Source organism: Ictidomys tridecemlineatus, chromosome 9 (assembly GCF_052094955.1).
Source record: "Ictidomys tridecemlineatus isolate mIctTri1 chromosome 9, mIctTri1.hap1, whole genome shotgun sequence".
NCBI classification, from domain to species: Eukaryota; Metazoa; Chordata; class Mammalia; order Rodentia; family Sciuridae; genus Ictidomys; species Ictidomys tridecemlineatus.
The window spans coordinates 53,095,789-53,117,435 of NC_135485.1; the positions used below are offsets into that span (position 1 = coordinate 53,095,789).

Here is a 21,647-nt window from a genome sequence, read left to right on the forward strand (position 1 = left end):
TCCTTTAATATTGTATCTTTATACATTTCCCCCATAAGAAAGTCAAGCTTTGTCAACAATGTACTACAAGTAATCTCAAAAATACAATGCCTATGTCATTTTCTCTCTCATTGAGCTCTCATCTTAATCTTAAAACAACAGACGATTAAGCTTGATTTTGAGGATCCTCTAATAAGGGTGTGATTGGATAAAATGGTTAACATGACATGTGCTTCCTTAGAGGTGAAGCTTTGCTATTGTTTGTTTCTTTGTTCCGCTTGTATATTTGAGTTTCTTTTCATACTTTATCTTTAATTTTTCCAAAAGCTTATGAAAATTTTGGTGAAAAATGTTGCTGCTTCAGTACAGGAATGGAGCCTCTTTTCCTAAGTTATATAACTTGGTGAGTATTTTCACTTATTTTTCCTAATATCTATCTTATGAAACTAGACATTACCAGAAGTATATTTGAGAGCACAAAACACTATTTAATTACATCAGAAAAACCAAAGCATATTGTGTTCACAGACGAAATGGAAAAACTTAAACAGTCATTGTACTTCATAGAAATAAACCACTATCATTTTCAATTCAAAAACTATCATAGACTTCCATCCAATTATGCACTTTTAGAGGTAATGTGGATATTAAGAATCATCTAACATAATACATCAACTTTGCAAAAGAGAAAGTAAGTGGCATTTTATATTAGTAAAATAAAATTCCATATCTTCCTTCATGAGTGTGCAGAACTAGCAAAAACCATTGACAGCTACAACACAGATGAAATGTATGATTGAGAAAAATTAAACAAAGGTTCCCCATATCTTGATTTATTATCTTAGAAACATTTAGAAAGCATCCACTTGTTGTAACTTATACTAAACACAAGTCACAACTGTTACTTATCTAATGAAGAGATAAACTTGCATGTCTGCCTATTTCTTCCTATTTTCCTGACCAGCCCTTGAGCAGAAATGATTTATTATAATAAAAAATAAATTACTTATTATTTATTATTTTAAAAATAATAAAATGAATAATAGAGGAAAGAAGAAAAATAGGATTTTGGAATATTCCAGTTTCATTTGAATATTAATTAACTTCTATATAATGGAATGTTGTTTATAACATCTTAATAATACAAAGTCCTAATGGATACTCATTGAAATTGAAATTATATTTAAAGCGAATGTAGTTGGATATTATTATGCCTTTTTAATCCAATTTAGATCTAGAAATTCAAAACTGTAAATATTCCTATTTTAGGTTACTTCTTAATTTCTAATTTCCATATTTTAATGTTATGAACCGTCTTCCAAAGCATCATTATTCTTTTTCTCTTTCTCACTCTTGCTCTCTCCTATCTTTCCTTTATAATCTGATACTTTGGACAACTTGGAACAGTACTAGGTAATACTGATTTCTTAACATAAGAAAGAGCAGAGACCCCTTGTATTTCTGTACTTTCCTTGACAGATAAGTTGATTGGCAGTTAAATAACTGCAGAGTGCCCTAAGCACAATATTTCACAGTACAAAAATAATATTCAGTTTTGTATTCTAGGTATCAAGTGGAAAAATGAAGATTCTCCTGGTCTTTCTAGGTCTTCTTGGTAATTCTGCTGCTATGCCAGTGAGTATTTTTTTAAATATTAGGCCTTTTCTTTGTGTTCTATTGTTACATAGCTTGGGAATAGCTGTTGGGCTTATTTCAACTAAGGTTCTGCATTTGTCACTGATATTCTCTCAGTTCCAGATGCATATGCCCCGAATGCCCGGATTTAGCAGTAAAAGTGAAGAGGTATGTATGCTCAGTATGAGGGGAAAAGTTTCCCAGGGCCTTATCCTCTTAAGTTCAAAAAAAATAGAGTACTAGCAAAATTTCTCATGAATTATGAAATTCTTATTAAAATTTCTAATGAAAAAGGTAAAGGGAGGAAGCATTGCAAGTATTAAACTCTCAAATCAAGGCTAATTCCCTCCAGCATGATCCTATCTGGTTGCTTCAATATTTCTTTTTAAGTTAAAGATGGATTTATGTTAAAATTTAGTTCATATCAGCTTTTTGGATAATTTTGTTAGCTAGAAAAAGTAGTCACTTGTACCAAAGGTTGTTAGACAGTAGATGCTTAAGCATATAAATATCTTTTATATACACATACAGGGATCACTAACCAAATTCAATGTACATCAAGAAGAAGAATCATCTTATCAGAGAATTATCTTGTTCTCAAATTCTGAACTTCAAATTAAGAGAACAGAACATTTTAAAACAACAAAGTAGACCAGATGTTTATATCTATCATTCTATATTGATTCTTCTGAAAATTCTAACGTAAAATGCCCTAAAAGTTTTTATATATACTCATTTTAAATCTGTGTGTAACTAGTAAAAGACATTATAATTACTGTTCCTTAAAAATCAGAAATTCAACTTGCTTATCAATTGTGAATTAACTAAATAAAACCTTTTCCACATTAATGGATCCCTTTCATTGCAGATGATGCGTTTTGGTCCATTCAACTTTATGAATGCCCCACATGTAAGTTCTTCTTTATAGCATTTCTGAGGATTTCTTGTTTAAATCCAGATAACTACATTATAAGGTTTTACTTAGCTAATAGAGACATTAATAGCTACATACATTTTAATTACCATATAATTGCTATAAAAGTTTCAAAGGGGAAAGTCATTTCATTTGTCCCTCCTTGGTAAATTTTCCTCCTTTTAATTACTATTATTCTCCCATAAATCAAAATCATCCAGTAATTACAAGGGTTCTTCATATAAAAAATTGGTTCTAGGAAAATATCACATATAACATATTCACAATAACAATAAAAATAGCATAATAAAAAATAACATAATAAATATTTTGGGGGTAGTAAATTTTATTTGTATTGTCTTGACAGATAACACTAAAATTGTGAGTTTTTTATTTTATTGAAATAAACGTGGATTATTCTTATCACTGTGCTAATTCTTAGAAAAAACTAGTACATGAATCAAGTGTCAGTTGTATATTTTAGTGTAATTTTCTAACAAACTTGCAAAACAACCCAACATGTCACTTTTGACTTTTGTGGCATGATGATGATGGCCATTGATGGCATGGGGGGGCATGAACTTATCCAGTCATTCTCTCTTGAAGACCTTCACCTAAAATCATCATCATTTTCAATATTCTCTCCCTCAATTTCTCTTTGGTCTAACTTTTTCACATCCTCATTCTTGGTTTTAGTGCCTTCCATCAATAACCTTTGTTTGATTGTATCATATGCATTGTCATATGTAATCATCCAGCAGATAGTAAGAGACTAATTAATGAAGACTGGAGATAGAGACTGGCATTAAATCAGGGAGGAAATCATGGGGATTGATATTGCAAGACTAAAATCAATTCATAAATAATCATTTTCAGATTATAATGACTTTTGCTTTCTTGTTCAACCCTGTAACTGGGGAAATTCTGAAAAAAGCAGCATTAAAGAGTTTCCGTCTATAATCAAGAAATATATGCATCATATAAGGGTGTTTACACAGAATTTTAATTATTTCTGTTTGGGAGTTCTTGTTCTTGTTGTTGTTTTGTCCTTTTTGCTTGTTTTTCTACTTTGCATTATAGTCACACTTACTTTATTTTCTTTTTCCTTTTTGTTCTTTTTATCCTGCTTTATTACAAGTCACACTGGGTTTGAGTTTGATATCAAACTCCCTGAAACCTAACTTGTACACTTCTTTGTTGTTGTTGTTGTTGTTGTTGTTGTTCTAATTAGTTATACATGACAGTAGAATGCATTTCAATTCACTGTACACCAATGGAGCACAACTTTTCATTTCTCTGGTTGTACACGATGTAGATGTACACTCTACATGTGCAGTGATATATGTACCTAGGGTTATAACATTCATCTAATTCCACCAACTTTCCTGTCCCCATGCCTGCTATCCTTCCCTCCCTCCCCTTTGCCCAAAGTTTCTCCATTCTCCCCCATGCCCACCCCTCAACCCCCATTATGGATCAGCATCCACTTATCAGAGAGAACATTCAGCCTTTAGTTTGGGGGATTGGCTTACTTTGCTTAGCATGATAATCTTCAACTCCATCTATTTACCACAATTTTATTCTCTTTTAATGCTAACTAATATTCCATTGTGTATATGTACCACAATTTCTTTATCTGTTCATCTGTTTAAGGGCACCTAGGTTGGTTCCACAGTTTAGCTACTGTGAATTGAGCTGTTATGAACATTGATATGGCTGTGTCACTATAAAGTATGTTGATTTTAAGTCCTTTGAGTATAGACCAAGGAATAGAATAGTTGGGTCAAATGGTAGTTCCATTCCAAGTTTTCTAAGGAATATCCATATTGCTTTCCATAGTGGTTGGAAGAATTGCAGTGCCACCAACAATATATGTGTGTACCTTTTTCTTCACATCCTCGCCAACACTTATTATTGCTTGTATTCTTGATAACTGCCATTCTGACTGGAGTGAGATGAAATCTTAGAGTAGTTTTGATTTGCATTTCTCTAATTACTAGAGAAGTTGAACATTTTTTCATATATTTGTTGATCCACTGTATATTTTCTTCTGAGAAGTGTCTCTAACTTTACACTGCTTACCTGAGTCAGGATTTCAGAGTTAGAAAATTATCAAATTCTGAAATAAACTTCTCATTGAATTCTGAGCTTTGGTTAGTTTGATTTTATAGAGAAGTTCATTTATGTAAAAAAGTTCCTGCTAAAGAGTCTGAAGCTTCCATTGTAGAGCCAAGTTCCATAGAATTTTTAAGCTCCTAGGATGGGTTTTGAAGACTAATATTAGAGGGTAGGGACAGTCTAAATATCAACCCTAATGTGGTTTCACTGTTTTTTGTTACTCTTTCAGATGGCACATATGGGCCTTTATGGAAATGGTTTTCAAATCCCTCAGCCATTTCCACAGTACCAGATGCCCATGTGGCCTCAGCCACAACCCAATGCATGGCAGAATCCCCCAGAACCCCAACACCAGACCAAGACTGATCAAACCCAAGAGACCCAGAAACCCAACCAAACCCAGCCAAAAAATCCACCACAAAAACAGCCTTTAAAGCAGCCACCACAAGCCACAACTCAGGGCAAAGAAGAAACCCAACCTCCTCAGGTAAGGCTCACCCATAAAAAAAATCCCAAATCAAAGTCAGTAAAAGCCATAAAATGTATTTGGAGGTCCATATCATCCCTGAATACACACTTCCTCTGAAACTTAATACAGGTTCTATTATATGTAATATGATATTGAGTTCTGACATTTATCCAAAACTGTCTGAAGAGTCAACTCCAACCTTGTTTGGTTCAAAATTATTCAAATACATTGACTTAAAGAAGATCCTTTTAAAATACAGAGTCAATATGGTATAACAAAAATGGCCTCGAGAGTAAGAGTCAAGAAACAAAGGTTTAAGTTCTACCCCCAAGTTTTATTGGTTTATGATCATGAGAAAGTCACTTTACCTTTATTGACAACTGTTTCCCCATGAATAAACTATATGGTCTGTAAGTCCTTTCTAGATCCACACTTAGATGACCTAAAATACTGCTCTAAAATAAATACTGCTTCTAGTATTTCAGATGACACAAGTGCAGTCCTGAAATAAGACAAGAAGATGTGCAATTGTTTTCTCAAAATCTCAATCAATGGTTTTGGGTCATTTATTATCACAATTATAATACAGGAAATACAAAATTGAATAAAAAGACACCACTGGATTTGAATCCTGGTTTCAATCATTCCCCTGCCATGAGAGTCTGGGCAAGTGACTTACCTTCTATGAGTCTCAGATTCTTAAATAAAATGGAAATAATGAAGTACCTATCTTCCATGGTTATCTGAACATTATATGAGTTTAACAATATATAATGTTAAGCACAGTACTTGAAACATAAAGGTTCAATATAGTAATTATTATTATCTCTGTCCTAAAATAAACACAGTTTAATGCAAAAGGAAATAAAAGTCCCCCAAGATTCAAATGTTCCCCAAGATTCAAATAATAATATTCATTTTAAATTTATTTTTCTCACTTCCACATAACTCTGATTCTTTCTTTCTCTCAAGGCATTCCCACCATTTGGCAATGGACTATTTCCCTATGGCCAACCACCCTGGCCAATTCCACAGGTAAAAAATGTTTTATCTTGACACTAGAAACAAAAAATAATATTAGCAAGTTATATCTTAAATTAATACAAGTTCAGATGCTATAATAGAATGCCACATTCTAATCAATAGAATATGAAACAAAAATTATCACATCTGTAACCATGCAGGAAAATGATAATTTTTGAATGAATTTTTTTTGTTCAGACTAATTAATGGCATGAACACTGCCTAAATCACCAAACAGCTATGACCCCACTTCCTTATGAGATTACAAAACACAATGACTGTCTTCATTTAATGTAATGGGGAAATTGACTATAAACAGAGTTTGAAAAACATAGGGTAAGCTAGGATTAAGCTAAGATCTTGGGGGTGGGTTGTTGCTCAGTGGTAGAGCATTTGCCTAGTGTGTGTGAGGCACTGTGCTCAATCCTCAACACCACATAAAAATAAATAAATAAAATAAAGGTATTGTGTCCATCTACAACTAAAACTACAAGATCTTTTCATCATACCTTAGTGTTTCTAGTCACAGATACATCATAATACAGAACCTTCCAAAATGATATTTATAAGAACACTTAAAGAATTATTAAAGATTTAAAATTATTAAATATTGAAATTATGTCATAGGCATTAAAAATATGGATGGCAAAATAAACTATCTGAATTAAGTTAATAGTAAAGACTAGTTGTCTTTAAAAAAAAAAAAAACCTAAAACAACATCAAGAAATACTTGGTGACTGTACATTCAGCTATACCATGGATTTTTTGTTGTTGTTCACAACTCTAATGGAAAGAGCTTATCAACAAGAACAATTAATTCCAAGGAGTATGAGTTCCTTTCTTTTGTTGTTTTGTTCTACTTTTTGTTTTGTTTTTGATTTTTGCAGTACTAAGATTGAACCCAAAGGTTCTCTATCACTAAGCTACATCCCCAACCTTTTTTATTTTTTATTTTGAGACAGGAACTCCCTAAATTGTCCAGGCTGGTCTTCAATTTGGGATCCTCCTGCCTCAACCTCCTGAGTTGCTAGGATTACAGACATGCCACCACACCCAACTGAGTTCCTTTCCCCCACCCCCTTAAAAAAGCAACTTCCTTTTACTGGCCATAATAAACTAAAAAAATTAAAGCAATTCAAGGTAAAGATTTTTAAAATAGCATGATTCTCATGCCAAAGTAACTATTAATCTCCTTTACATAGAACTTCTTGAAAATCTATCCCCCTACATGGCATATGCCTATAGTCCCAGCTACTTGGGAGGTTAAGGCAGGAGAATTACAACTTCAAGGCCAGCCTGAGTAATTTAATAAGACCCTGTCTGGAAAAAAAAAAAAGAGAGAGAAAGAAAGAAAGTCTATAGGAACCAAACTACTTTTCTAAACCCTCCCACTTTGCAAATCACTGAGCAGAAATTCATCCTCCAAATTTGATTAGGAAAATTGACCCTAAATATGATGTACGCATTCTAAAAATAACATTATTCAATCTCTATTACTAGATGTTCAAATATGAATGTTTAATATCACTCAAATCTCAATTTCAATACCTTTATTTTTCCTCCCTCCCTCTCTCTCTATCTCTCTCCCTCCCTCCCCTCCACAGTCTCCCTCCCCCTTGTGTGGAGTGGTATGTTGGCAAGGTGTGATGAGGGGGTGGAGGTTAGGAATGCTGGAAGTAGCAGGGTGGAGTGATGGCTAACATATGTGGCTATACAAGGTATTTTGAGTAGGATAACTCTTTATAGTTAGTGAGATCTAATGACTCAGAAGCTAAAAGTTCATATTATGAACATCCAATACTGACTTGAGCTAATTTAACGTACCTTCAGTCCTATAAACAAATGGCAGCATAAGGGGGTTTTCTCTTGTATTCCCTGTGTTTTTCACCTTTCAGAGGGTACCGCCACCACGTTATGGACGTCTACCACTCAGCAATGAAGAAGGAGTAAGTTACATTCTCTATTAGAAATTACAGTCTATTAGGTACTATTTTTTAAATATTTTTTAGTTGTAGATGGACACAATACCTTTATTTTATTTTTATGTGGTGCTGAGGATTGAACCCAGTGCCTCATGCATGTGAGGCAAATGCTCCACCACTGAGCCACAACCACAGCCCCAGTCATAACCACAGCCCTAAGGTAATATTTTTTAATCTACATCTAGTAAGAAAGCTCAAATCCAACATATGAACTTTCTATAGCTCACGTTCCCAAATTTAAAAAAAAAAAAAAGTGAAACAAATCGAGTTAGCAGTCTAAGTAAAATGTGACATATCATTTCTCTTCTACATGCATTGAAAGATCTCCCTCACACACTTGCTAAGAAAGCTAATAAGCTCAGACATAATAAACAGAGAAGGAAGTTAAGAGCATCATACAATGTTATTTTCAGAATGGAATTTAATGATCATTTAGATCACTCATTGTATAAATAAACTGAAGTCCAGACAAGATAAATCACGATTTAGTTTTGTCTACTTACTTAGTGGATGAACTGGACCCAGAATCTAAGTCTTTTGATATCCAGTCCAATCTTTTTTTTACTACCTCACACTCTGTCACAGGTAATATTCCAGCACCATGTCATCAAAAATGTCATTTTAGCAGTTATGGCATAAGACCCCACCCCTAGAGCTTATTTCCTCTTTTTCCCTAAATATATGATATGTGCTTAGTGAAATGCAGAACAGTTTGGTGAGGAGAGAGAAAAAGTGTCCTTAAACTAGTTGATAGTGAAGATTATTAAGTCAATGATGATATATATTTAAATATTAGGGCAATGGTTGTAGCTCAATGGAAGAGTGCTTGTCTAGCATGTATGAGACACTAGGTTTGATTCTCAGCACCTCTTATAAATAAATAAAGCTATATCCCCAACTAAAAATTTTTTTTAAAAAATAAAGTAGTTTAAATATTATAAAAACCTAAAATAAAAATGATGCATATAATTACATGCAATCTAACCTAAAAATTGGTACTTCATATTTTCACAAATATAACATGAGAAAATGAAACAGAATAATCCAGGCAATTAGTATAGACATTAAGTCCATATTCTACCAGTTGGGGCCACTGCCACCATCGCCAGAATGATGGGGACTTCTTATCATTCATCTTTCTCATCATCTCTATACACAAATGGGGATAAAAATACTTTTTCTTGGAATTAAATTTGTTTTAAAACAAAAACTAAGTTACCTAAATGCTTCACAAATGTCTAGAAATTTACAGTTTATGATGATTAAATCATTAAATGACCATTTATTACACACTTCCTACTGTGCTAGATACTGGAAAACTAAGATGAGAAATATGTTTCATTCAAAAATTTCACATGGTAAAATCAAGTGGGAGAACCCAGGAATATAAGCAACTGAAATTCAGTGGGATGATTATTATGACAAAAATTGGTATTGCTGTGGATACCTGGCAGTAAAGCCTAATTCTGCCCATGGAAGTCAATACAGACAGTCAAGTTGAGTCCTGAAGGATGAGTCAAGTTTGCCAGAAAGGATAAACGTGTAGGTGGGAGAAGGTTGGATATAAAGAAGCCATGTGCAAAGGCATGAAACATTTATGTTCATAAACAGAACTGAGTTTCCAGAAAACTAATAGTAACAGTGATTTACAATTGCATTAAGTACAAGAAGGAGGAAATGAAGCTGAATGTAATACTTATAGCTCAGACAATCATTAAAAATTATTGTTGTTATTATTATTATTATTATTATTATCATCATCATCATCTTATGTATAACACTTATTATCAATTCCCAAGTTCCAGGCACAGAACTTTATACATTTTGTCTCGTTTGACCCTCATAACAAGCTATAAAGTTGATATTATTTTATTATTATCTCCACATTACAAATGAATAAACTGAGGTAAGTCAAGAGTCATAGTACTAACACTTGTAGAATACAGATGTTAACCCACATCTGTCTACAGCCCCATTTTTTAGCACTAAGCTGTACTGCTTTCTAGTTTATGCTAACGGGTTTATATTTTATCCTGTAAGGTGTAAGGAACTTTAAATACATTTATATTAAAAGAGGAAAGTGGAAGGATTTCCAATGCCCATCCCTAGCCTTCACTACTCTGATAGCAATTAAGAGGCAAGATTAGAGGAAAGTAAGATTACATATAGAGCAGGCATTAAGAAAATCATTAAAACAGTTCAGTAGTACTGGGGATAAAGATGAGACAATATGAAAGTTTAGATTTTCTAGGACTTGGTAGTTAATTGGGGAAATAAGGGTTAGAGCAGAAATCTGGGAACTGGGTTGATTATACTTCTTAAATATAGAATGTTGAAGGAGGTTTTAGAGGAGATGATCCCAGTTCTAGGTATATTCAATTAAAAGTACTTACAAAATCTTTAGTGAAGCAGCCTCGCTGTCTTACCCTCAAGAGAAAGTGTTGTAGGCCTTTGGGGGTTATCAGTATGGATTCCTACTGGAAGTTTTAGCATGCACTCTGCTCCAGGTATGTGTGTAAAACAAGAACATCAGAGTAAGGAGGATAAAGTATAGAACAAAAAAAAATTTTTTTTAACCCTCAGATTTAAAATCTAGGCCTAATGGTCAGAAAGAATACCAGAAAAGAAAACCAAAAATGGGCAGACAGGGTCATGGAAAAAGAAGAATCAAATTTCAAGAAATAAAACACAGCCAATTAAGTTCAGAATGTGGCTGATAAGATTTCCCTATTACACTATAAATTTCCAAGCAACACCATGGTAGGAAACAAAGAATAATTATTGATTTCCATTTCCTTTCCTACAGAATCCTTATTTTGGATATTTTGGATATCATGGCTTTGGAGGTCACCCCCCTTATTATTCAGAAGAGATGTTTGATGATATTGAAAAACCCAAAGAAAAAGATCCTCCTAAAGCTGAGAGCCCACCCGCAGAACCCTCAGCTAATTCAACAGTTACTGAGACTAATTCTACCCAGCCAAATCCTGGAAGAAGTCAAGGTGGAAATGAAACCTTCTCAATAGGAAATAATGCCCCGGTACCCAACACTGGGAGCAACCCTACAGCTCAAAATGGTGTCTTCCCACCCCCTTCAGTTAATGTTTCAGGCCAGGGAGGGCCCAGAAGTCAAATCCCATGGAAACCAAGTCAGCCAAAGATTCATGAAATTTACCCAAATCCTAACATCCGAAATCCTCCTACTGGAAGACAATGGCATCCCACTGGTACTGCCATGGGACACAGACAGTATGGGCCTTTATACCGAAATCAACAAGTTCAACGGGGTCCTCGGTGGAATTCCTTAGCTTGGGAAGGCAAACAAGCAACTCGGCCAGGAAATCCAACTTATCGTAAAGCTTATCCTCCCACTTCAAGAGTCAATTACCCCAATTATGCAGGAAATCCAGCAAATTTCAGAAGAAAGCCTCAGGCGCCAAATAAACACCTTATGGGAACCAATGTCATACCCTTGGGCCCCAAACAGGCTACTGTTGGCCGCAATGAAAAAATTCAAAATCCACAAGAAAAATCATTAGGCCAAAAAGATAGAATGATCAGTCCTACAAAGGATACAGCTGGTGTTTGGAAAACCTCTCAACATTATGGAGTTAATAAACCAAATTATAAATCACCTCGCCCCGAGGACAATATGCTAGGTCCAAATTTTAATTCTATTAATCAACGTGAAAATTCTTATTTTCCAAGAGGAGATTCCAGAAAAGCACCAAGTTCTGATGTACAAACCCAAAGTCAGAATTTGCCCAAAGGTATTGCTTTAGAACCAAGAAGAATCCCATATGAATCAGAAACTAATCAGCCTGAATTAAAGCACAGTACACAACAGCCTGTATACCCTGAGGAAATTCCCTCTACTACAAGAGAACATTTTCCTACTGGAAGAAATACTTGGAGCAACAAAGAAATTCCTCCATACTTTAAGGAAGATCCTGGGAGGCAAGAAGAACATTTGCCACAGCCATCCCAAGGCTCTAGAGGAAGTGTTTTCTACCATGAATATAACCCCTATTATCCCAGGGAAAATTTACCATACATTAGAAGCAATATCTGGGATGAGAGAATTGATTCTCCCAATACTATAAGACAACCAGAAAATCCACGGTACTCTATGAATACTCTAGTCCAGAAAGAGACAGTCCATTACAATGAAGAGGACCCAAGAGATCCAACTGGAGATGAATCTTTTCCAGCACGAAGTAAATGGGGTGAGGAAGAGTTGAGCTTTAAAGGAAGTCCAACAGTGAGGCTCTATGAAGGCGAGCAATATGCTTCAAATCAACCAAAGCAGTATCTTCCCTCTTCCTTAGATAATCCATCAAAACCCAGGGAAGACTTTCCTTATAGTGAATTTTATCCCTGGAGCCCAGAAGAGACTTTTCCATCATATAATCCAGGTCCCACTATATCACCACCTGTGGAGAACAGGGGCTATTATGGTAATAATGCTATTGGAGAAGAAGAAAGCACTTTCTTTCCTTCATGGAACTCCTGGGACCACAGGATTCAACCCCAAGGACAGAAAGAAAGAGAGTCATATTTCAACAGAAATTTCTGGGATCAGGCAACAAATTCACAGAAAGCTAGTCTACCAGACCAGAAACAGAACAATCCCTATTCCAGTAATACCCCAGCCGGGCTTCAGAAAAATCCAACATGGCAAGAAGGTCAGAATTTGAACTATGACATGCAAATTACTAGTTTAAATTCACCAGAGAGACAACATTTGGCTTTCCCAGACTTCATTCCTCAAAGCTACCCATCAGGACAAAAAGAAGCACATTTATTTCACCACAGCCCAAGAGGTTCTTGCTGTGTTAGTGGCTCCACGGGACACAAGGACAATCCACTGGCTCTTCAAGATTACACTTCATCCTACGATCTTGCACCAGGGGAGAACCAAGCCACCAACCCTATGTACACAGAAAGTAGTCTTACTAAGCATACAAGACCTATTGTCTCCCCAACAAACATTCTCCCTGGTCAAAGAAACAGCTCAGAGAAGAAACTGCCTGGGGAAAGCCAAAACACAAGTCCTTTTAGAGAGGATGTGTCCACTCTGAGAAGGAATACACCATGTTCTGTAAAGAATCAACTGGACCAAACAGGAATGATGTCCTCTTCTGAGACCAGCTCTCCTCAATCAAAAAATATACCATGTCTCAAGAATGATCTTGGAGGAGATGGGAACAATATTCTAGAACAAATTTTTGAAGGAAACCAGCTCAATGAAAGATCTGTTGCCCTTACTCCTGAGCAACTTGTTATTGGTACCATTGATGAAGGCTCCAAGCCTGAAGACATTCAAAATGAAGTCCAAGAAAATGAGGGTGAGAGACAGCAACAAAGACCACCTAGCATCCTGCACGTACCATGCTTTGGCTCCAAATTAGCAAAGCTTCACTCTTCCAGCACTGGAACTCCATCTAGCAATGGAAGGCAAGGCCAATTTGATGGGGATCTAACTATACCTACTGAAAATCCTAATACATTGCTTGGGTTAGCTACTGAGGAACCATTTAAGAATATAAATGTAGACCAACTTAATGCAGATGAACACATTCCATTTGAATCCTTTCAAAGAGGGACCAATCCACAGGACCATACACAAGACTGCTTATTACTTCAGGTCTAGGAATTATTTTAATCAAATGTTCTTGGGGAAGGAAAATAACTAATATTCTATACCAATGGTTCACAAACTTCCTCCCCAACCGAGACTTAATTATATGACCCTCTTGGTGATCCTTAAGTTTCTCCCATAAGTAGGAATAGTGGCTCAGGTGAAGTTAATGAGATTGAGCCTCTGGGGATAGTTGGATCCAGCACTTTCACATATTAAGTGCTGACATAAGAAAGAGCATGAAGGTCATGACCACCCCTGCCCTGAAACTTGGAAACCACTTCTCTAGATTTGTTCCTTTTTTTTTTTATGATTCTTTTTTCTCCTTACTTACAAAATTGTCTGGTTTTGCATGTCTGAAAGGCAGATGAACTTTTCATTTTATATATGGAGATCTAAATATCAGTTTAGTTGTGATGCACTCTATATTTCTTTTGTGTGTGTTGGTTTTTGTCGGATTTTTTCCTAGTTAATATTCTTGGCATTTTTTAAATTCCAATGCCTCTCTCTTTACCTTTATCATTTACTTTCTTACCTTTATTCTTTTCTTTCTCCTTCAACCATTCTATATTTACCTTTCTAATTTTTCTTCTCCATCTTTTTCTCTATCACTTCTAACATCCTAAGAAGGCTATCTTTAACCATTATTAGCTTCTTCTTTATGTTCACCTCCTCCATTATATGTTCCTTTCTCTTCACTTTCCTGTCTTGCAATGTATCACTTGCCAATTAATCACTGTTCTCTAACTCCTTTCTTCTCCTCAATTTCTCTTTTTCCTGCTATGTCATTTTCGTATCTTAAGACTGAATGTCACTTCCCCACTTTTTGTATCTAAATTCTACACTAATTTTTTCTTGGCTAAGCCAAATTGTAAGTGTAGGGTATATTTAGGAAATCACAGACACTGATACCTACTTATGTTTTTAACTTTTTATGATCTCTATCAGGTAGTCAGCTCAGTTAGAGAAATATATTCCAGGAGAAGGGAAGACAGGTTAGTTACCAGAACTAGCAGCCTAGGGGAAAGGATTAGAAAAGTAGAGAATGAAGAATGAAAAAATTGTCACTCTGGGACTATGCATCCAGAAAAATAGAGTAAGTTTGCCACACGCCTATCACCAATTTGGAATCTGCAAGATCTATATAGGATATTTCAGAAACACTATCTTATGCAGATAAGACACTAAATGTTTAGTTTTCTTTACTAGTGCAGTATAAGTGGTTACACCAGCATATACTACCACTAACATGCTTATTCTCCATGTCCTTGTAGAATTATTCACAGGCACAGTTTCTTGGTGTTTTGATTAAATAGTGTAAATTATTTTGTAAAGTAGTTATTTCTATATTGCCTTGCTTAGAATACATCTGAGTTTTTAAATTATTATTATAATATATTTGAATTTTACTAAAGGCATTTTGGCCTATTATCTGGATGGTGCTTGTGTAGAGGAATAAAATTCTCAAAATTACCTAGAAAATTAACTTCTAACCCTAAGGAGTTTCTTGGGAAAAAAATTCCCAGAATATATTTCATAAGATCTCCGAAAATTAGGGAAAAACAATGTTAAAATTTCCTGAGAAAAGAAACTTTGCACTTGAAGTACCTAGCACAGTATCTTGACTGTAGAAGGTATCCAGTAAAGATTTTTCCATTGACTGATTTTTTTAATGGTTTTTCAACACTTGCATGAAAACACTGTAGTCTACTTTTCCTGCAGGTGAAATGTACGGGATGCTGAATACGGATACCACATTCTGTAGCTTTATACATTCAGCAACATTTGCTTCATAGAATTACAGATTATGTATGCCATCCACTAGTTGCTAATTCCTCCCCATGTCACTAGTTTTACACTATCAGATATTAAAAAGTCATTAACTTAATCTGTATAAAACTGTCTTTTGAGAATTACACTCTCAAAAAACATTTCACCACTTTTTTAAAACAATTTTTATCTCAATGTGAATACTTTCACTGTGAAATATATTTCATCAAAACATGAGTCACATAGTTATTTTGGTAAATAAGTTGACACATCTACATCTGTAAAGTACTACTGCTTAAGTTATCATCTGAGATGTCTGTAAGGCAAAAATGGAAAAGCACTGCGTGACTAAAAATATCTACTGAATTTGAGAATATACTGTAAAAAGAAGGGGAAGTGTTCCTGTAGAAAATGACTTTATCTCATGTTTCTGCAAGCCTCAATACCAGAACTGAGTTATTTATATTTTAAAAAATTAATCACTGTGTGCCCTAAGTTAGGGTGCACACAGTAAAGATGGAAGGCTCTGAAAACAATCCCCTTGCTCAAGCATCCCCATCCTGCCACTACAGCCCCACTATAATGGTGAGTTTCTACATCTAGCAGTCATCACCTGCTGATTTTAAATGACTGGTTATAACCTTTAGTCGATAAAGTAAATAAAAAGAAGAAGATAATATCAGAGGATTACAAACACAGAAGATAATACAGCAAGACTAATATACACCTTGCCTTATAATGTTTCTGTCACACAGTCTGTGATGGACTTTTCTAGAGGCATTGGTCCTGATGATGAAGAAATCTTTCTCTCTGTCACTCTATGTGAGGTAGGATGATGAAATGTAGGGTTCCACAAAACCTCTGAAATTTAGCCTAGAAATCACTTTCATGGAGATTCTTTCTTTGGCTTTTTGAAGCACCTAGGGATGCAGATAACAGGTCTTACTTTGTTCATTCACAGCGGTCTTAACTTTCCACATCTCTAACAAGAACTTTGAATTATTTATTACTTACTTGCAAATCTTTACCCATCTGTTTCCTCTTTCGTCACTTACTCCTGTCTCCTTCAGTCATGACCATAACAAACCTAAAAAAGACCCATCTTGCCCTTTGGAAACCAAACTTCATTTCTAAGAATCAGAAATAATATACTTAAAATCAACAGGCCTGTCCCTCCTCCACAAAACTATAAAGGTTCAGGGTGACTCAAGCCAACAGCTAATTAAGACTCAGAAGAAAACTGCACTTGATGGAAAATAGAATATCACCATTTCACAAAAGAATATAGTATTTGGTTATACCCACCTGTTCTTCTTTGCCTCTTCAAATCACTCCATTCCAATACCAGTCACTGTACCTTTTTTTCCCTTTGAATTTATAGTTAATGCAATTTAGAAACAATTCATCAGGTAACAATGAAAATTCCAATTCTAGCAGCAGGGAACTCTTCAAATGAAGAAGCAAGGAGGAAGCCAAACTATAATTTGATACAGACAAAAACTGTAAATAGATCAAGGTGACTGGTCACCTCCCCATCCAAAGTTCCCTGCTCTTAAAGTGTCCCCTTTCATCTGCCTGAGCAACTAGAACCCTCCCATTTCTGCATTTCATCAGAGCCTATATATTAATTACCTCCGAACTTATCCAAATAACCATATCTCCTTTCTTTCTGCACTGTATGACACATGTATTTGCTGTAGCTAAATCTGGTAAAAAGATTTTTCTCAAGTGTTGACTAGTATGTAGTATTCCCATATCATCCACTATTCCCTTAAAGAGTGTGTCTAATCATAATGTATTTAGTGAAGGATAACTGCAGATATTTTTGTTGGTAGAGGACCTTGTCAGTACCTTAGTTATTAAAACAAAGTGGCAATTGCCTCCTTTAACTAGGATTTAGGCTGTTTTCTGACAGTGATGCTTTCCATACCAGCATTTCTCATGTTTTAATGTACACATGAATCTTGGTAAAATGCAGATTTTAATTCAGGAAATCTGGAACAGGGTCCACTGTTCTGTAGTATTAACATGCTCCCTGGTGATGATGGCTTAACCTGTTAGTAGATAAAACTTGGCATCGCAAAGTGCTAGGCGGTTTCCCTTAAGTACGTAATAACTGCCCATTTACCAGGGAAGAGACAGAAAGGTCTTGATCACTAAAAAAAACTAAATAGCATCAATTTGAGAGGAAGTGTATAAATGAAGCATAAAGTGAGAAATCTAATAGATAACAAAAAGAAAGAACAGGGTGACCCTCTCTATATTCCTACATCTATGTTATACTTCCTCCTGGCTCTTTGCCTAGCTCATATAGTTCTAGAATTTTCTACTCTCATCTGTGAAAATCCTATTCAGTTAAAATATTTTCCAAGATTATCCCAACCCTAATATCCTAGGTTTCCCTGAAAGTTCACAGTACATCATTTTTATATTTAATTACATTTGTCCTATATCATGTGCTCATTTATTCCTGTTAATTTTGCCTATAGAAGTAGTAGGATAATTTCTAAAAAGTGAGGTCAGTTCTTATTTCTCTTATGTATCACTCATAGCTACCGGCACTGTGCTGGGCACAGAGTAGAGGTTAGGTAAACTTCACCTTCTCTTTAAATACATAGGTAAATAAATAAAATTTTATAATTTCCCCAAAATTAATAATTGAAATACTAAAATTAATAATCACTAACGTTTTTACAATTTAAAATATACACTGTTTGTAGAACATCTAGAAAATACTAAGAAGTAAAGGGAAACAAAATAACATTTGGCCTATTTCCCTCAAGTCATTTCTTATGTATGTGTAAGGTGTTGCTCCTAAAGTCATTCTTTTATGTAATATCCTAATTTATCTCTTTGCATTGTATAAGCAATTTCTATAAGATTAAAAATTTTTTAATTTCATTTTTATTATCTGTAAAATATTCTCAAGTATATCTATATTATCATTCCCTTATGATAACATTAAAGCTACTTATAAACTTTTGCTGTCATAAATAATGTCATGATAAATATCTCTTTACCTCTTTGTCAGTAATTCTGGTTATTTCCTCAGAATTACTAGGGGAAATTGTCTAAAAATGTGTTCAGAAAGGATAATTGAGAGCACTAACTTTTACAGTCTTGAATCCAATCATCAGTTCCCCCTATACTACTTGAAAAACTTTAAGCAAGTTAATTCTCTTCACATTTCAGTTTTATCATTTGTAAAATGAAGATAGTGAATTTTTCATAGGGCAGTAAACATTAGTTAAAAATGCATATACATTGTACTTCATAAATTAGCCACTAGGTGGAAGTGGAAGATTATAATTCCAAAGCCAAGCAACTCCCTACTGCAGCAGAAGCAATTTCTCCAGCTGCACCACAGAACAATTTAATCACCATGTCTGGGGGTAGGATTCAGTAATCTGCTTTAATGAGTCCTCCAAGTTATTCTCATGCCACTTTAAAGCTTTAGGATCACTGATCTAACACATATCTACATTTTTCATTGGTTTGTTGCTTTGGCAGAGACAAAAAACAACTGAAATATAGTAACAACTGCAATTTACACAGTATTATTGACTGCTATTAACAGCTGTACTGTCACATACAAACATACACACATACAAAAATACATGCATACATATGTATTTGTAAAAATCTGCAAGATATTATTTTTATTTCCATTGTTTAAATGAGGAAACAACTTTCAATTGAATTAATTTGCCCAATGTCATTTAGTCTGTATTCCAATTTAGGCCATGGATTTACCCACTAGACTATATAATACACTGCTACTCCAAAACAAAGATCTGGAAGGTCCATTAAAGAGTAATTATTCTATCTCACTGTTCTCAGGTCAAGAAGTATGTGCATGTCTACTTATGAGGTGCATACATCTGTATATTTGTGATTGTACAATTGAAACTATGGTTCATTTTTAATATCAAGTCACATAACACCATTAAAAATGACAATAGTAGGGCTGGATTTGTGGATCAATGATAAAGCATTTGCCTAGCACTTGTGAGGCCCTGGATTCAATTCTCAGCACTACATATAAATAAATAAAATAAAGTTCTATCGATAACTAATTTTTAAAAAAAAATAACAGTCTTAAACTGAAAACTGGGTGTTCGGCTTGGCACAAAGAAGCATTACTCTAATTGCTAATTCATTTTTTTTAATCTGGCTGGTGCTGAGAATGCTCATTGGACAAACGGCTTACTTATAAAGCCTATGCAGATGGGAAAAAAAACACATTTCTTACCAAAGGTACCTACTTTTGCCTGTCTTTTAAAAATATCATCCATTTAATTCAAATTTTAAAAGAGCATATAGAAGCTGGGCATGGGGTGCATGCATGTAATTCCAGCTACTCAGGAGACTGAGGCAGGAGCATCACAAATTCGAGGCCAGCCTGGCAACTCAGAAAGACCCTGTCTCAAAATTTTAAATAATTTTTTTGAAAGGTGGGGTGCTGAGAATGAATCTCAGTGGTAGAGTGCCCCTGGGTGCAATCCCCAGTAAATGCAAAATCAATCAATCACAAAAAGTGCACAAATGATGATAGACTTAAGGACAAGTAAGTGAATTGGGTGCATTAACCTCAAAATGCCACATGAGTTGCATGAAAATGTTACAGAAAACATGACTAAGAACCTCAGCTGATGTTTGTTAAAATATAGGTGAGTAAAGAAATAAATAAAGTATAGGAGAGTGGTTGAGAATTATCATTATCATTTACTAGACAAGTGAACAAGTCAAACTGCTACTTACCCACTGAGTTAGCTTTCTCCTTTACAATATGAAAGTAATATCCCAAAACTTATTATAAGGATTAAATGAGATGACATATATAAATTATTTGGCATGTGAAGAATGCAATGTTAAATATCATCATTAAATCAGATAGATCATAATTAGGTATTATGTTAATTCAAACCCTGCAGATATCAATTGTGAGATAAATTTAAAGGTATAAGAGATCTTATAGGAAAATATCTGTCAGGAAAAATGGGGAGGCAGCATTAACCCTCATTTAGGAGGCATCAGCTACTCTGGATTTTTAATGAATGAGTAAATATTTATAAGGAACTTAGACTGATACTTAATGCTAAATTGTTATTAACTGGGTGATCTTAGAATTTAACTGAACTCCTGGGGCTGGGGCTGGGGCTGGGGCTGGGGCTGGGGCTGGGGCTGGGGCTCAGCGGTAGTGCACTTTCCTGGCATGTGTGAAGCACTGGGTTTAATTCTCAGCACTGCATATAAAAAAATAAAGGTCTATCAACAACTAAAAAAATTTTTTTTTAATTTATCTGAACTTCTGAAAGAAAGAAGACTTGCAGGATTATAAATTTGCCATCCATTTCCATCTAGCATTTAATAAGGTAAAAATGCTAGAATAGGATCATTTATACAAGAATTGACAATGTAATAGCAAAATAATTTCCTATTGTGTACACAGAGAAACTACAGCAAAGATGAAGGGAGAGTAGAAGAACTTCTTAAAAGCAGTATTCCATAAATTCTCATAACATTTTGGAGTCTATTTCTTTGACTTTATCACCTTCTGCCAAATAATTATAATTCTTTATGTACATATACTGTCTCAACACATGTTCTTCATTCATTCAACAAATACATATTTAGAGCCCCTATGTACCAGACAAAGTTCTAGATGCTAGGAACATAAAAATGGGCAACATTAAACTGCCTGCCCTTGTGGAGATTACACTCTAATAGGGGGAAACAGACCAGAAACATGCTAAATAGGTAAACTATATAAGTCTGCTTGAAGGTTATAAATATATGGGAATAATAAATCAAAATAAAAGAACGAGAGGCTTTTCCTAATTAAAATTTTAATTTTTTAAATAGGGTGGCTCTCACAGAGAAGAACTGAGCAGAAATCTAGGGAGTGAGCAATAATGGTGACTCTCTTAAGCTTAATCACCATAGAACATTTTTGTGCAATAGGTTAATAGTCAAAAAATGTTTACTAATTAAATGAAATCCAAAAACTTAGTTGCAACCACATTTTAGATCAAAGTTCAATAAATAATGGATGTATCTTTAGTATATGAAAACTATTATTCCTACTGACAAACCATAGTCCCATCCTTATCCCT

General features: G+C 34.7%; 1 protein-coding gene across 1 annotated transcript; it reads left to right on the plus strand.

Moving 5' to 3' along the window:
• Window positions 1-328: 328 nt before the first annotated feature.
• Window positions 329-13,773, plus strand: Enam (enamelin). The gene is made up of 8 exons (XM_005333299.3): window positions 329-382; window positions 1,546-1,614; window positions 1,738-1,782; window positions 2,483-2,524; window positions 4,875-5,132; window positions 6,087-6,149; window positions 8,034-8,084; window positions 10,927-13,773. The coding sequence occupies exons 1-8, from the start codon at window positions 329-331 to the stop codon at window positions 13,771-13,773; spliced, it is 3,429 nt and encodes a 1,142-aa protein (XP_005333356.1).
• Window positions 13,774-21,647: the final 7,874 nt, after the last annotated feature.

What these genes read in the sequence shown, in the direction of transcription:
- Enam (XM_005333299.3), top strand. Translation starts at nt 329, where the DNA reads ATGTTGCTGCTTCAGTACAGGAATGGAGCCTCTTTTCCTAAGTTATAT. An exon ending in TTAGCAGTAAAAGTGAAGAG is followed by an intron (nt 1,783 to 2,482) that starts GTATGTATGCTC and finishes CTTTCATTGCAG; the next exon opens with ATGATGCGTTTTGGTCCATT. An exon ending in AAGAAACCCAACCTCCTCAG is followed by an intron (nt 5,133 to 6,086) that starts GTAAGGCTCACC and finishes CTTTCTCTCAAG; the next exon opens with GCATTCCCACCATTTGGCAA.